At 43.7% G+C, this 16,088-nt stretch overlaps 1 protein-coding gene across 5 annotated transcripts in view; it reads left to right on the forward strand.

Annotated features, from left to right (window-relative positions):
* The window catches only part of AOAH (acyloxyacyl hydrolase), a 244,830-nt gene that overhangs the window by 66,547 nt on the left and 162,195 nt on the right, over positions 1 to 16,088 (forward strand). Inside the window, exons 1-3 of one of the 5 annotated variants that reach the window (XM_006191548.3) lie at positions 5,563 to 5,847; positions 7,928 to 8,524; positions 8,649 to 8,820. In XM_006191548.3, the coding sequence (XP_006191610.1) occupies positions 8,697 to 8,820 (124 nt within the window). In that variant the 5' untranslated portion in view covers positions 5,563 to 5,847; positions 7,928 to 8,524; positions 8,649 to 8,696. Of the gene's footprint in view, positions 1 to 5,560; positions 5,848 to 7,927; positions 8,821 to 16,088 lie in introns of those variants that run through there. The other 4 variants (XM_032483717.1, XM_032483718.1, XM_032483716.1 and 1 more) reach the window with 4 other exon arrangements.

Below are 16,088 nucleotides of genomic sequence, written 5' to 3' on the forward strand. Positions count from 1 at the left end.
GTGTGTCAAGGGTCCATGGTATTTTAAAACTCACGTGCAAAATTTGATGTGTTTATGTTAAATGCTTTCCCCCCACCCAGGAAGAGGAGCCATAGCTTTCATCAGATTTTCAGAGGAGTCTGTGACTCTATAAAATAGAAGATATTTTATATTAGGTGATCAATAAGGAACAGAGAAAAGGCCTTGTGTCATTCATTTACTGATACGAGAAGTTGTTTAATTTTATCAAAGTCAACATAGGGGAGGATGGTAATAGCTCAGTGGTAGAGCACATGCTTAGCATGCGTGAGGTCCTGGGTTCCATCCCCAGAACCTCCATTAAAAATAAGTCAACATAGGGGCCAGTTTGTACACAAGTGCTCAGCACCCGCTCAAGGGCAGAGTAATACAAAGAATGCCAGTTTCCGGCCCTGTGGAAATGGTGGGTTTGTGAGTTTCCCAAGGAGGAGCTTCATTCAGCAGACTGTTCTGATCACAGGGATGAATAATGACAAAAAGCAAAGGTGACTTAACTATATTTAAATAAACTGATTTGCCAGATGGCACTGTGAGTCTACTGTGAGTTCACAGATCATAAACTCAGTGAGGGCGGAAATCTTTGTGACCTTTCGTATCTTCTGTGCCTGTAACCGTGCATGCCTGGTCGTAAGATCAACAATAAGGTGATCAGTAAATATATGTTGAATGACTCGATGCAGAGTTTTCTAGAACCCTATGAAGATTGTTGGTCCAATTAAATTAGGCTGACTTTTTTGTAGCTTTTATCACTAATAAGAAATGTATTTAATTTTATTTAAAAGCCACATGTTGGCATTAAGTAGAAAATTTTCATATTTTGCTCTAATTGTTTTCATTCTGAAAATCTAAAAGCTGTTCACTGAAAAATTTTGACTTTCATCAATGCAGTATTTCCTTATATTTGTATTAAAATTTACATATGAAAGAAAATGGGGAGGAATAGCCACTACTTGATTCTTTCCATTCATAAGCCTATAATTTGGGACCTCTGACTCCCTGGAAATAAAAGATCTAAGTTTCAGAGCTAACAATAATAGGATGAAAGTTTTCTGATGTTAACTGAGAATGAACTCTTTCCCTGCATGGTGGAATTCAAGGAATTCAATTTATTCATGGCACTCTGGGCTAATTGGATTGTCTTTGGCATTGCTGGTATAAGCCAGGCACGGATCATTTCCACATGGGTATCTTGAGTCAGGCCCGCCTTCTAAACCCACAGGTCTGTTTGAAAGTCTGAGCACTTTATCACATCAGAGTGGAAAGGAAGTTTCTGGATCAGAAACTAAGCTGATTTCTTATATTCTGGCCTGCAGCCATAAGGTGTTCTGACCCTCCAGGAGAGGCATCTCACCAGAGCTTTTAAAGTGAGGTGCTCTACCTGCACTGGTCAGTTTGCTGGGAGATGCCTTCAGAGGGGCCGTATTATGGGAAACACCTAACAAGATGGTCCCATCCTCCTCTGGCTTGAATTCTGGGAGGGTAGCGGTGTTGGTCCTACAGAGCAGTGAGGAGGTGGTGTCTTGGAGAGGCTAAACCACCCCTGAAGTGTATTTCAGCAAAGCAGTGAACTCTAGGGAGAGTGGATGGCCTGGGGAACAGCCTTCAAGAGGCTAGTCCCAGGAGAAGACGGAGGGATGAAGGTCTGAAGAAGGGTCATTCTTGGTTAGAGAGAACTGGGCAGGCCCACAGTCTGTAAGGAAGTAAACTTTGCCATCTTATTACAAAAATCATGACAAACCAGGAGGAAATTGCACGATTCCAGACTTTACCCCCAACAACATAACATTCTCGCTTCTTGTTTTCTCTTGACCCAGTCGTGGGACTGCCTCTCAAATCCTAACTCAGACGCTCAACCCTTATTGCATCCTTTGCTGATCTGATTCTGCAGCATTTGCACTAGGGTTTAGTTCTGAGCCCCAAATTTAGTGCCTTTAATGCTTTTCCTTTAGCTTAATACTGCTGAGAACATTTTTTAAAATACCCTCGTCTACTTCACTGTACTGCTATAATATATAACATTTATTTTCTTTTTGTTCACTTCTTCCCCCCCACCCCAAGGTCACTTATTGAGTACCTGCCATGAGTCAGGTGCATGTTCTACAGTGATGGAGCTAAATAACTTGCCCCCAGCAGCTGATGGGAGAGTCAGATGCCCACACTAATGGCCATGCCACAGAGGCAAGGGCCAGTGGAGGCTTGCCTGAAGTGTCCTGGGAGCACTGAGGATGGAGCAAACATTTTTGCTTGGCAAGGGACACGGAAGGCTTTTGAGAAGAGGTGGCCTTGAATGAAAAGGAGAAGTTGGCCTGGGAGATAAGAAGGACATTTCGCGTAGAGTGAAACTTGTGCAAAGGCACTGAAGCATTAACAGTTGGGCATGTCTGGGGACATCGTTGGTAATTTGGTGACACCAGAACATAGGACAGATGGAAAAGTGATTAGAAATGTGGCTGTAGGGATGAAGTCTCCAGATGATGAGAAGCCTTGTGAGCCCTTCGAAGGAATTCACCCTTTTATTGGTGGGCCATAGGGAGCTTCAGCGGGTTCTAAGCAACACGGTCATATGATCTCTTGTGTTTTTGACTAAGATCACTATTTTTCTCCAACTCTAATTTCATCTTATTTGTACTCCTTGTATCTTTCTTTTTCTCTAAAGGCCCGCATTATCTTAATATAAGGTCGGTGATGGATATATTTATTCTGGTTATTTATTTTCCCAAATCTACAAAAATATATTCATCCCCCACCCCCACCCTCTCTCCCCATCACCCTCCTGTTGGAAACACTTAGCAGGAGTTTGGATGTGGGTTTGGATGCAGCATTTTAAGCACTTGCTCTGTGCAAGGCACCATGTGAAGCAATTTCATTATCTTCTCTCTTCTCCCCTTACTGTCTGTCTACCACCTCCTGATACAGTGACTGGGAATATCAGGGAGAGAACTTAACTGGAGGCAGAACCCCAAAGAAGCCTGTAATTGACCACTGTGAGCTCACGGTGTATATCTGGGGCCCATGCAGTAAAACAGCCAGTGTCCACTCAGCTCAAGGCAAGTTCTCCAGGTCAGCTTATATTTGGCCCCTTCACCTCTCAGACCATTTGACCGTGACCACTCTAGTCTTCTGCAACTGCAGTGTCCTGGACCTTCCATATGCGCCTTGAAGCTGCTTTTAGCATTTTGTCCACAGTTAATTTGAAGCTTAGTGCATTTTACTTTCCTTCTGAAAGTATCCCCAGGAGAGATTTAACTAATTCATATTTTTTAATATAGTGAGTGGCAAACTCCCCAGTAAGTCAGGATCCTGTCTTACTCATGCCAGTCCCCTGACCACAGGTTAGCCTGTCTCATCTCAGCCTCAGCTGTGATTTTCATGAGGATTTTTGCCAACTTGTGTTTCCATGAGCTCCCCAGGACAAGAGTTAGAGAGAAAAGTGCCTTTAGAGAGCATCTGCTGCCCAGCATTCAAAGAAAACCCCACAAGAATAGGACAGGCCAATGTGCCTCATTCCACCTTCCAAAAACTCATAACGCAGGTAATCAAACATACTCAATTCAGAAAGAAAAATATTCATGTGTATTTATGTATAATATACATGGTAGACAGTTACCTCCCAATGTTCTATTTTTCCTTCTGCATAGAACACTGATTTTTAGCTGAGCACATTGACATCAGAATAAAGACCACCTTCCTCAGCTTCCTTTAGTTGGGAGTGGCCATATGACTATTTCCCAGCATCCCTTGTAGCCAGGTGTGGTCACTGAGATGTATGCAGAAATACTGGGGGAGATTTGGGAAGAAGCTCTTTATAAGAAAGATGTGGGTTCCACTAGCATTCTTATACTTTCTTCTACTGCTGGCCTGGAACATAGACATGATGGCTGGAGTTCTGGTAGCCATTTTAGACCTTTAGCTGATCTGGAGGATGTAAGTCAGTTCTCAGATAGAAAGACAGAAAATTAGAAGCTTAGGTGCCTGAAGACACCATGGGACTACCATAACAGCCCTCCCTAAACTGCCTATCCCTCAGCGTCTTTTATCTAAAAATGAATAAATGAGCTCTGAGCTTATTTCAGCTATGCTTATTTTATATGCATTCAAACTCAACTTTACACTTTGGAGAGCTAGGTAAAAGTAGTTTAAGCCCACTTCCCCTAATCTATAGTAATATGGAAATCTATAGCATATGAGAATGACTCTATAGCATCTGAGCATCCGAAGCCCTCCCCAAGATACCCGTGAATCCCTAAGCATGTCATAGCCTGGTCCCTCTGCCTATGCACTTGTTACTACCTGTGCCTCCTTAGCTCTGCCTTGCTCTGAAACTCATTTTCCTCATCAATTTCCATGAAAATCCATTCAGGATCCAGGCAAAGTATCATCTCTCACATAGCACAGCAAACAACTTACTCATCTGTATCAGAACTTCCGATTGGCTCAGGTCTTTTTGCCGCCTAACCTCCCTTCTGTCTTGGCTCTTCAGCCAGGAAGATCCCAACGTCTCATCTGTCCCTGCTTCTCCCTTGTCTGCTCCTACTCCTTTCCTTTTGCATTGTGTCCAAATACTTCTGCCTTGCTTCTAAAAAGCAACTCAGTCGCCAGAGTTCCTTTTCCCAAGTTTACTATCAGGTGCCCAGCAGACAAAAGAAGTTCTATTTAATAGCATTTGCTGTCCTTAGAAGGCAATTGTAGTTAGAAATGGCACACCTCTACCAGCGAGTGTGAATGTATCTCTAAAAATCTTAACTTCAGAGCAGAGTGCACGAATGAGTGCGTGGGGTTTGTGGGAAGTGGAAAAGGAGTGTTGGAGCACAGATCTCATTGTGTGCCTGGGTCATGCTGCACCGCTGCCATCAATACGTTGTTAGCTCACTGAGGATCACTGGCTTATTTCCTGGAGGGTGTCTCTTCCTGCTGGAAGCTACCTTGGGAGATGGATTCCTGAGTTTTCACATTTTCTCCCATCCTGAGGTTACTTCCCACCAGTGATAGTATCCATGCCTGGCCGCTTCTCGGGGGTGTTCTGAATTTCTACTTTATATCTACTTAAGTGAATTATTAAAACGGAAATCCCTTTAAATATACAAAATAAAACATGTTAAAATTCCAATACTTGAGAAGGATAGTGTTAATTCATTGTTAGCTTTAAATTTACCTACCATTTACTGTTGGTTTTTTAAAATTTTCCGCTCAATGTTGTCTCTAACCTTCATAACTTCCCTACAGTATTGTTATCATATACCCCATTTCATAGTTAAATAAACTGATACCCAGTGAGGTGGATCAGCTTGCCCAAGGACACACAGCTGTTAAGTGGTAAAACCGTGATGAAGATGAAGGTTCCCTGATTCTAAGCCTGGAACTCTTAACTAGCCCTTGTCATGTATTAACTCATCGTTTCCGTGCAGAGAGCAGAGACAGGGTTGGGCGGAGGCAGAATAAATGAGCTCTGACTGAGGAGGAGGGGTCAGCCGAGGATCTGGACTCGGTGGGTGGGAAGCAAGGGCCGCCGCAGAGAGTCCTGGGAAGCCGGAAGCACCCGGAGGGATCCGCGGTGTCCGAGGGCGGAGGCGTCTGAGAGGAGCGGCGCTTTCCAGCCGGCGCCAGCTTTTGCGGTGTCTCCTGTTAGCCAGGTCTTTTTTTCTTTCTTTCTTTATTAAGAAACTTGCTGTGAGTGAGATGGCTGAGGCCAATGCAGGTCGAAAAATAATCGGAAAGCACAGGCAGACAGAACAAGCCAGAACCACGGGTGGAACATTCGGGAATTATAAGCTCTCTGGCGTCTGCAGCGGAGGGACAGACTGTGGTCTGAATCGCAACTCCCCGAGTGAAGTAAGTATCAAAGTGCTTCAGGAAAGAAAGCTCATTTTCCGAAAGTAGATGTTGAGAGAATCAGAACTGGAGCATCCGACAGCAGGGGTCCGTCCTTAAGGGACACTGTGCAGAGTCCAGCTAGTTGTTATAAGCCACAGGTAGGTCCAGGGATTTCCAGCAAGTTGTGCAGAGATCCTAAGTCGTTTGTACTCAATGCTCAATGAACACAGGCAGCCCTGTTGAGGGAGTTGAGACCAGGCAGTCTGAGGGATGCCTGTGCAAACAGGAGGCGCCTTCCGCCTCGGTGCCCGGAGGGCGGATTTGTTTAGTGGTGTGTGGGCACACGTGCTCACTTCAGCATCAACTAGCAAAATCACTTCCTGATTTCTGTGCTTCTCTTTTGATACTGCCAAGTAAGAACTCACCCTTCAAGCATGAAAATAACTTCCGTTTAGGGAAAACCTACTGTATGTCGAATACTACCATGACATTTCTCTACAACTGAGGAATCTCAGTTCTGGAAATTGTCAGGAACTGACTCGGTGCTGCACATCTAAGCCCAGGACTCCCAGTGCAGCCAGCCCTGAAGCCCGAGCACACTAGGCTGTCTCAGGACCACCTTCCCTGGGGTGCTTGTGGGTGGAGCTGCCTGAGTCGCGCACTTACGACCAAGGGCCTCAAACTTGCACGCAGCTTTATGCTGAAAAATTCCTCTCACCCTGAAAAGTTCTAGTCCTGCTCACAACTAAAGACCTACACCAGGAGAACCCCAGGGGGCCCAGAACCTGTGCCAACTGCTCTTCTGGAAGCTGTGTGAAGATTCTTCACCCACCTACAAGTTAGCAAACTAGACTATGTGTTCCTGGAGGGTTGCCCGGCACTCAGAAGGTGTTCAGTAAATGCAGCCTATGTCATTTTTCCTATATATTCGCCTGCAACTACCACGAGTGTCTTAGAATTCTCTCGAAGTCTGGCGTGGGGTGCAGATTTCATCACACTCCTGCTGGGATAATAACCAAAGCTTTGATTTACTAAGCACTTCTTGCTGGGCACTCTGCTTTACAGTTTGGATACATCATCTATTTCAGTCCTCCCAGCAAACCCTGTAAGGCAGATATTCTTATCCCAATATAAATGAGGACACTAAAGTGTAGAAAAGTTACATCACTAGTCTAACACATTACTCAGAAGTGAACAATGGATAGAATAGTTGAATATGAGTCTTTTTGTTTTTGCGGTCTGTACTCTTAATAGCTCTATTATCCTGCCTCCCCAGGAATTCTCTGGAATTTCTCTAGGCTCTGATCCCTGTGGTGGCCCTAGTGATGTCCAGAGCTTCCCTTGGCCGCAGGGTCAGAGACCTTGTGAACCAGCAGTTCAGCCTCTAAGGAAGCCACAGGCCCCTGGTGACCAAGAACATCCATAGGGTTCATCGGCCCGACCAATGTTGAGGGCTTAAGTAAGGAAACACCCTGATGTGTGATATCTTTGCCACAGATTCAGAGATTCCACAAATTGGGATTTGTTAAGCTCATGATTACACAAGAAATCTTCAAACCATCAAAATGGGTATTTCCTACATCCCGGAAGAACGCAACTCTAAAATTGTACCTCCTACTTAAAATGCTATTCCTAAGTAAAAGCAGGAGGAAGAGGAGGAGAGAAAGAACTCTTTACCAATTTTGATAGCTTTTATAATACTTCATAAAGTTCATAATAAGCTTTCCTCAGAGCCTGAACAGGGAGAATACAAATTGCATGATCTCCCAGACTTATCTCGATGGTGGTGCTTTGCCCCCTTGTCTCATCTGAAAATGGCATGTGACTTGTTCTATTCTATTTCAGAACTAAGCATTAGGTTATATGTCTTTTCTCTAGCTATGACCCGGTTCAGTTTTTGTTTTTTATTTTGTTTTGTTTTACTTAGAAAAGTAGCTTTCAGTTCTCATCTTCAAAACAAAATCAGTCTCTTAAAAATGAACAGATCATTCACAGGTGAGGAATGTAAACACTTTGGAATTCTGGAGAAAAGACGTGCTTCGTGCACAGCTAAGTAAATATGAATTGCTTAATTTTGGCACATCTTTTTTCTTACTAGATTGAAAATCCAGCCATTCTGACTGCCTGTTACCATCTGCTTGTTCCTTTTCTGAACACCGACGAAAGGCCTTGGGGAAGATTGACCCTTCAAGGAATAATCCAGCTTCTCCAGGGGAAAATAACTACTTTACCAGAATACTCTTTAGCAACAAAAAAAGGAGCTCCACCTGACCCTCTAATAAAACTGTTTGGAGCAGGACTAAACAACGTCTGAATATAACGGATTATAATTTCTACAGTATGTGAACACTTGCTGATCAAATTGCTGAAGGGCTGTGTGTTTGTAGTTGAGGTTTTCTTCTGCAGTTTTACTTTTAGTTTAGTTTTGTTTTGCAAGAACAAAAGAGGAAGGGCTGCCTAACCAGCCCGCGAGACGATTCCGGCAAGCCTGGTGTTTCCTGAGGTTCACGGCTGCTGACTTCAGCCGGCAGGCACAGAAGTGCATGTTACTGCCGCTGCTGCAAACTGGGTTTTTCCTCTTCCTGTAGTTTGTAGTTTAGAAGAACTGCACATCGGGGACTCCTCCAGCTCCTCCAGACCCGGCCCCGTCCAGCTCTCTCTCAGGGTCCTGCAAGAACCTGTGAGAAGTGGGTCTGTGAGTGTTTTCGTGTGTTTATTCCCTCGTTGAAAAGTGTGTATGTGAGTGGTGTGTGTCAGAGAACTCAAGAGAGGGGAGAAAGACTGATCGATTCTTTGGCCTCAACTTCTGCATCCCGTAGTCGGCAGCTCTGTCTCCAGGCTGGTGTGTCCTGGCGCAGAGCTCCGGGATGAAGTCTCCCTGGAAAATCCTTATGGCGGCTCCTATGTTCTTTCTTCTGAACCTTCACACCTCAGCCTCCCCAGCCTATGATGACCACCCCAGCAGACATTCCAAAAGCCATGCCTGTATAGGTACGTAAATATTCTGAATCCTTTTTATGTGGACGTAATGGGGTCAGATACTTAGCTTGCACAGTAAATCACCTATTCAATGACAGTAGTAGCTGTAAGATTCTAAGGAAGACACCCAGTAATCTCACCAGCAAAGAAAAATTGTGAGTCTTGGAGGGAGTGTTCACACTGTATGCACGTATGTGTGTTTTAGAAGTGTGTGCTATATAGTTGCTAGTTTGAATTAGTCATAAGAGTCTTCCACCTCATTGGTGATTGGAATTTCTTCCCCCTGGATGGGCAGCTATAAGAGCCTGAGATTCTTACCGCCTTACAGGACAGTAGGCAGCATTGCACAGTGGAGAGGGAAGGGACTTTGACCTGTGAATTGCTTCCACCCCTCCCGCCTGTGCTCCATCCCTTACTGTCTGTGAAACTTTGAGCAACTTACTTAACATTTCCATGCCTCTGTGTCTCATTGCTGAAACAAGGCTTATAGGACACACTTCATAGGGATGTTGTAAGAATTGAGCTCATGTGTGTAAATTTATGGAATTTGCACACAGTAAGGATTCAACCATCTTAATTTCCTTCTTTCTGTCAAGGAGTCCAGAGTTGGCAATAATAGAACAGTCACCTGGAAACACTGAACATTGATGGAGATAAGGCTTTTCACTTATATTTTATTGAAATTTTTTATTTTCGAAATTGTTGCTCTTGTTGTTGTCTGTTTAGGTTGTTTGGTTTTTTTTGAGAGGAGTAAAAGTAGGGTAAGAGCTCTGATGTTCACATTGTACCTGGAGCTTCCAGAACAGTGCCGGGCCTTTCAGTGGATCAGTCCGTGGAGACAAGGAGTCTCAGAAGTCTGAGTAGCATGTATTTAATGAGTAGATTTCAAAATAGAATCCTGATTTACGAAGCCAGAAAAGAAACTTGAGGGATAAGTGTGATGGCCATCTCTTACAAATGGAAAATTTGGACACAGATTATGACACAAGGAAATTATTTCTGGAGACAGTACAAGAAACTATCTAAACTAGTCCTATTTCCTGAAAAAAACATGATTTATATATTTATAATGACCATGACATGTCATTATACATATTAAGTAACACATGTCTGGTTCCAAACTCTCCTTTTAAATTAAAACCTTAAGACCCAGACTCTCTGCAAATCTGTTCTCTATAGGTCCAGAAGCAGAGATCTGTGGCCCCACTGGAACCATTCCTGAGAGGTCATCCTATTTAGTTTCATTAAATAATTATTTACCACCATTTTATTTTCTCAAAACAAATTCCTAAAGCCTGTCAAATGGAAATACGCTTGATAAAGTGAAATCAGCTCTACTTCTAGGATGGTTGCAAATGAAATATTTAGAATTAGGTAAGTCGTCTAGACCTCCATCTTTATGAAGTAGACATGAGATACTCATTCCTGCCCCTGTGTCATTCCCAATGAGGCATAGAGAGTTAGAAGAAGGTGTTGAGGGGATTCCAGGATGGGATTGTTCAGATTATCTTATTACTGCATAACAAATTCTAAAATAACAGTTTTGTTATCTCACGACTTTGTGGGTCAAGTATTTTTCACAGTCTGGCTGGTGATTCTTCTGCTCCATGTAAGGTTGACTAAGGTCACTAGGGATGGATCTGGAATGAGCTAAGACAACTTCCCACATGTTTGGCACATTGGGGAGGGAGCTGGCTACAAGGCTGGCTCAGCTGGGAATGTCTGTCAGAGCTTTTACACTTGGCCTGTCCAGCAGAGCAGTCTCAATGCAGTAGGACTTCCTGCATGGTAGCTCAGAGATCCCAAAAAGAGAGAGTTCAAAAGACAAGAACTAGAAGCTGCCAATCTCTCAAGGCTTGGGTCTGGAAAGTGGCACAGCATCACTTCTGCCATCTTGTATTGGTTAAAGCAGTCATCTTATATTGGTTAAAGCACTTCTGCCATCTTGTATTGGTTAAAGCAGCCCCTCCACTCAGACTCAAGGGGAGGGGACATGGATCCCTCCTTTTGATGTGGAGTATCGAGGCATTTGTGGCCACCCAGGTTCATTCAGGTTGCCCGTACAAATATTCCATGGCCCCGAGAGCTCAAGAGAGTCTGTTCTGATTAGGTCTGATAATGATTTAGCACCCGTTTCCCACCACTGCACAAGTTCTAGAGAACTCTGCCTGAATAACTTGTCCAGCTGTCATCATCATAACGAGAAAGGTGATGCAAGAAGACTCCATCATGTGATCCACATTTGCTAAGTGCTGTGTGCTGAGCTGGGTGCCGCAGGTGGTTTGAACAGGTGTCTTTCTGTTTAAAGGTGGCTTCTTGGGGAAACGGACTCAGAAATTTGTGTGTATGAGTTCATTGAGGTGAGCTCTTGGGGAAAACACCTGTGAGGGAGTGAAGGCAGCAGAGGTGGGCAGGAGAGGGTGTGCAGTGCTGTAGCCACACAAAAAAGGGGGGAGGGCTTCAGCCAATGCCTTGGAAAGCTCTGGAGCTGAAATGACTCTTTAGAGCCCCCCTGAAGTGGGTCCAGACCTTGGAAGCCCCATCCTGAACAGTCACAGGGTGTGAAGTGACCCATGGGGGAAAGTGCCCCCTTGTAGAAGCAGTGCATGGAGATGGACTCTGGGGTGCCCGCTCTGCACCAGCACCCCCAGCAGCTGGAGGGGAGTTTGTCTCCTGAAAGAGGAACTGGGGGTGCCCTTACTCTCAGGTCAGATGTCGAAGTGCCTCAGGAAGCAGTGAGGTAAGCTCACTCACAGCTGGCAGTAAGAAGAGCCTCACAGGGAGGGTGGGATGAGAGACGAAATTACCAAATTAACAGCTGGGCTTCTGTTAACCTCAGCAACCTTCAGACGAAAAGCAGGACTGTATGCCTTCAGATTCATTGGCCCCCATTGTCCAGAGTTTGCACGTAGTAGTTCAGCCCACGCAGAGATGGACTCTCTTTTCGCTGTCAATCCACCTTCCCGGTGGAGACAATCTCGGCCAAGACTAAGAGGAAGGTGGGAGGGAGGGGAGCTCACAGGGCACATGTGGCTGCCAGGGTTGTGGAGGGAGAGGGCAGCTGTCACAGAAGTGGGGATTGTTGTGACTGGAGAGCTACATAGAAGTTCCTGAGTGGCTGAGCCCACAGCCCCATCATAAACAAACAACTCCAGCTCCTATGCCAAGAGGAGCCTTTGCGGTGGGAAACCAACCAGCAGACCTGAAGGGCGTAGCCTTGAACATATTCCAGAATCAGAACTGTGCAAAGCCCAGATGGCCTCTTTCCCAATTTGCTGTAATTCCTTTGCACTGAACTGTACATCCCATTTGATCACTCAGCAAACGCTGATTCTACTGTGCATGAACAGGCAGTGCCTCTTTCTGCCACTTTTCAAATGTTATGAAATCAATAATAAGCCATGTTCATTTTTGCAAAACATCATTTTCTTCACATGGGTGATTTAAGGGCAAAGTAATCCTTATGTTTCTAAGTCATTGACCTTTAAATTAATTCATTGAGTTTTGAGGGTTTTTTTTTTAAAGCCCTGTTTGGTGCTCAGGAAGCTTTTATAAAGGTTTTTTTTTTTTTTTTTTATTTAACAAAGACCTTTTTTCCCTCATTCATGTTTGGTTAAATATATAAAATGCCTTCAGAGTCTGTTAAACCCCACCTCCCCAACCACACACCACACGCAGAGTGGTCAGAGATGACTTTACAGTTTGAATGATAAAGAGGAAGAAGTGGCCCTATGGTTTCTAGCCAAGGTAAATGGTAAAATGATAGTGTCACTGACAAAAACAGGAAAGGTTTAGACAGAGCCAGCAGTGAAGGCTGAAAATTTATGATCGTAACTTACATATACAGAAATTGCATTTTCTCTGTTTCTCTCTACCTGAACACTTGTTCATAAGCCACCACCATGGCCGCTGACATTTCATCTTTCCACTTAATGTGCGTAGATTTCGTCTGCTCTGGGTAACTCAGGGCCCTCCTCCTTCCCCCGCTCTCTGAGGGTTGGTCTCAGTTCTCCAGGAGGGCATGTGTATCACCCTGACACTTCCAGTCCGCGGACGTCAGAGCTCCCACACTGGGTGTTGTGGTGGGTGCAGCTCTTGGGCTGGTCTCCACAGAGTCCACGCTCACTCCCTGCTGAGCTGCTGCTCACTTCCACCCTTGCGGGCCCTGCAGACCCCTCTAGGTGAAGCCAGGATGCCCACTGGTTCCCAGCTGCAGCCAGAGCCCTCTGCACTTGTCCCTCACTTTTCACACTCCCTCTACTTAGTTCCCTACTGTTAGTTTTAGATCATCATAGAATTTAACCCCAACCTTGGCACAGAGGGTGGGTTTCTCTCTGATCATCTCAGTTTTCACTAAATTCACGTTTGCCTTTTTTTTTTTTTTCTGGATTGTTTTGGGGTCACAGCTCTGAAGAGAAAGACCACAAAAACCCTCTAGACACATACCCACAACTTGGGGGAAGAGTCACAAAGTGAGCAAAACTGAAAGAATCCAAGTAGACAGTATGCTTTTCTTTAAGAAGAAAGTGAATAAATTTCTTTTTTTGAGGGAAGAAGGGCAATAAACTACATCATAGTTTAAATGTACTATGACAAAGAGGAAAAAAGAAAAAGAATGTTGCAAAGCATTAAGCAGAGTAAAATCCCCACAGAGTTATAATGTGCTCATCTCTCTATTTATATAGTTGTCTTCCCAGATAGGATGAACAGCAAAGTGCTAATAGTGGTTGCATGATTATCTTCAAGTGATGAGGTTACAAATGACATTTCTTTTCAGTGCATTCCTGAATTTCCCACATTTTCCAGATAAGCTTAAGACATGGTGGTTTAAAGCAAGAGAGCTTGGGCTCTGAGGCCAGACTGCCTGGGTTTGAATCCGGGCTCTGCCACTCTGTACAAATGTGACATTAAGGGCACAGCTTCACCCTCTGCACCTTATGTCCCCTGAATGTAAGGTGAGAATTACACGGGACTTGCATCCTAGGGTGGTGTGGAGGGCTAATGAGTAAATACACAGGAAGAACTTAGAACTATGCTTGGTACAGATTAAGTACCCAGAGGGGTTGTGGTTATATATTATTTTGGAAATCAGGGGAAAAAATATTGAAAATATGCTATAGGAAGTCCTGAAATTAAACCAATCATAAGGCAAAGGGGCCTGAGTAAACTGAATGATTACATGCCGATCTTGTGTAAATACAAATTCTCTAATCTTGGATATCTTAAGGGAAGATTTACTTAGAAAAAAGATTTCCTAGTGCATTAGCTTTCTATTGCTGGGTTATCAATTGCCACACATGCAGCAATTTAGAGCAACATAAATTTATTATGTCACGGATTCTGCACATCAGAAGTCTGTAAATAACACACCTTGGTTCTCTGCTTAGAATTTTCCAAGGCCAAAATCAAGATGTCAGTGGGGCTGCAAGATAATTTAGACTCAGGTTCTCTTGCAAGCTCACTGGTTGTTGACAGAATTCAGTTTCTTGGATTTGCAGGGCTGAGGTCCCATGTGCATGCTAGCTGTCAGCTCTTAGAGGCTGCCCCTCTCCAAAAGAAGTTAACAACACAGCTGTTCCTTCCTTAAGAACAGCTGGAGATGAGGCATTATGCTGTACATCAGAAATTGACACATTGTAAACTGAGTAGACTTAAATTAAAAAAAAAAAAAAGCAGCTGGAGAGATCTCTCTACGTTTAAAGGGCTTGCATGATTAATGCAGAGTCCACCCAGGATAGCCTTGATGAACTCAAAATAAGCCAACTAGAGTCCTTACTTACATATGTAAATTCCCCCTTACCATACTTCTCATAGACAATAACATAATCATGGAAGTGACATCCAATCCCATTCACAGGCTCTGCCCTCACTCGGGAGGAGATGAAATAAGGCCTCTATATCAAGAGGCAGAAATCTAATCATTCCGCCCACCACTCATAGAAATGCTTAAAAAAGAAAAAGTCTTCAAACTAAACCCCAGATAATGTTGCAAACGAGAATTTATGTGATTTAGTCCCAAAGTGATTCACCCAATAGGCATGGATATATAATGGAAATTAATAGATGAAGAATAAGTTGTGAGTTGAATGTTTTTTGTTTTGTTTTGTTTTGTTTTGTTTCTGAGGGGAGGGGGTCGCTATTCCAGCTTTTTCTCCTGGCCTTCACACTCAGAATCTGGAAAGGAAAACAAATTACTCCACTGCCATACTGTTTCTCTCGTAAATGAGTTGTTTATCAATGTGAGTACAGAGGACAAAGTCCCTGTCTGAATCTTCCTCTGGACAAAGCCCATCTTTTAAAGTATGACTCTCACGATAACAAAACTCAAATGCAAAATGCACAGATTAGCTTGCCCTTTATTTTATTAACATAAACCCCAGGTTCTTTCTGATAAAAACGAATGCAGGAGGGAATTCTGTTGATGGTGGTGTGAGGGGTTGATGAGTCCTCTGTGCAAAAGGCCAAGCATAAAACTGGACAGACTATCACAAGCAACCAACTCAGGGCACTAAAATTCAACCAGTGGCACACAAAGAACTGAAGAGTGTTTATTCTTGAAAAACAGCTTTAACTTCATGAAGAACAGTGAGACTCTGACCTTTTTGCCTGAGGCTGCTCCATCTACCCTTGCCTCAGCTTAGTTAGTGAGAACAGTGGTTTCAATCACTGTGGAAGTGTCTGCATAAACCAGCAGGTCTACCGCTAATGGGGCAGACTTGATTCAATCAGGATTCAGAGATCCCTGGCTTTGTTGGCTAAGTGATGGACTCTGTTGGAAATTAACAAAGAGAACCTGCAGCTTTGCCAGCTCCAGGTTTTGGCCCTCAACGGGACAATGAAGATTAGCCAGAAATTTAACAGAGAGACCCTGGTAATGTGAGCATCATAGAAGGGCTAAGATAAGGTCTCCATATACCCTGATGGATTGGAAAATTATGCATGTGTTGGGAAGACCTGAAAGTGCCCAAGAAAAGTGAAAATCAAGGGAGACTTGAGAACTAGCTACAACTTTGAATGTACTCTCCAACCCATTTGAATGCATTCCCTTTATTTCATAAAAAATAAGAGGAAGGAATACTTCCCAGGTCATTCTATGTTTTATGCTAATGCCAAATCCAGACAAAGACATAACAAGAAAAGAAAATAACAGACCAGTATCCTTTATGGACATAGATGCAAAAATCCTTAATAAAATATTAACAGGCTAAATCCAACAACACGTAAAATGAATTATACATCATGCCAAGTGGGGCTTAGCCTAGGAGTGCATGTTTGTTTTT

This window comes from Camelus ferus, chromosome 7 (assembly GCF_009834535.1).
Source record: "Camelus ferus isolate YT-003-E chromosome 7, BCGSAC_Cfer_1.0, whole genome shotgun sequence".
Taxonomy (NCBI): Eukaryota; Metazoa; Chordata; class Mammalia; order Artiodactyla; family Camelidae; genus Camelus; species Camelus ferus.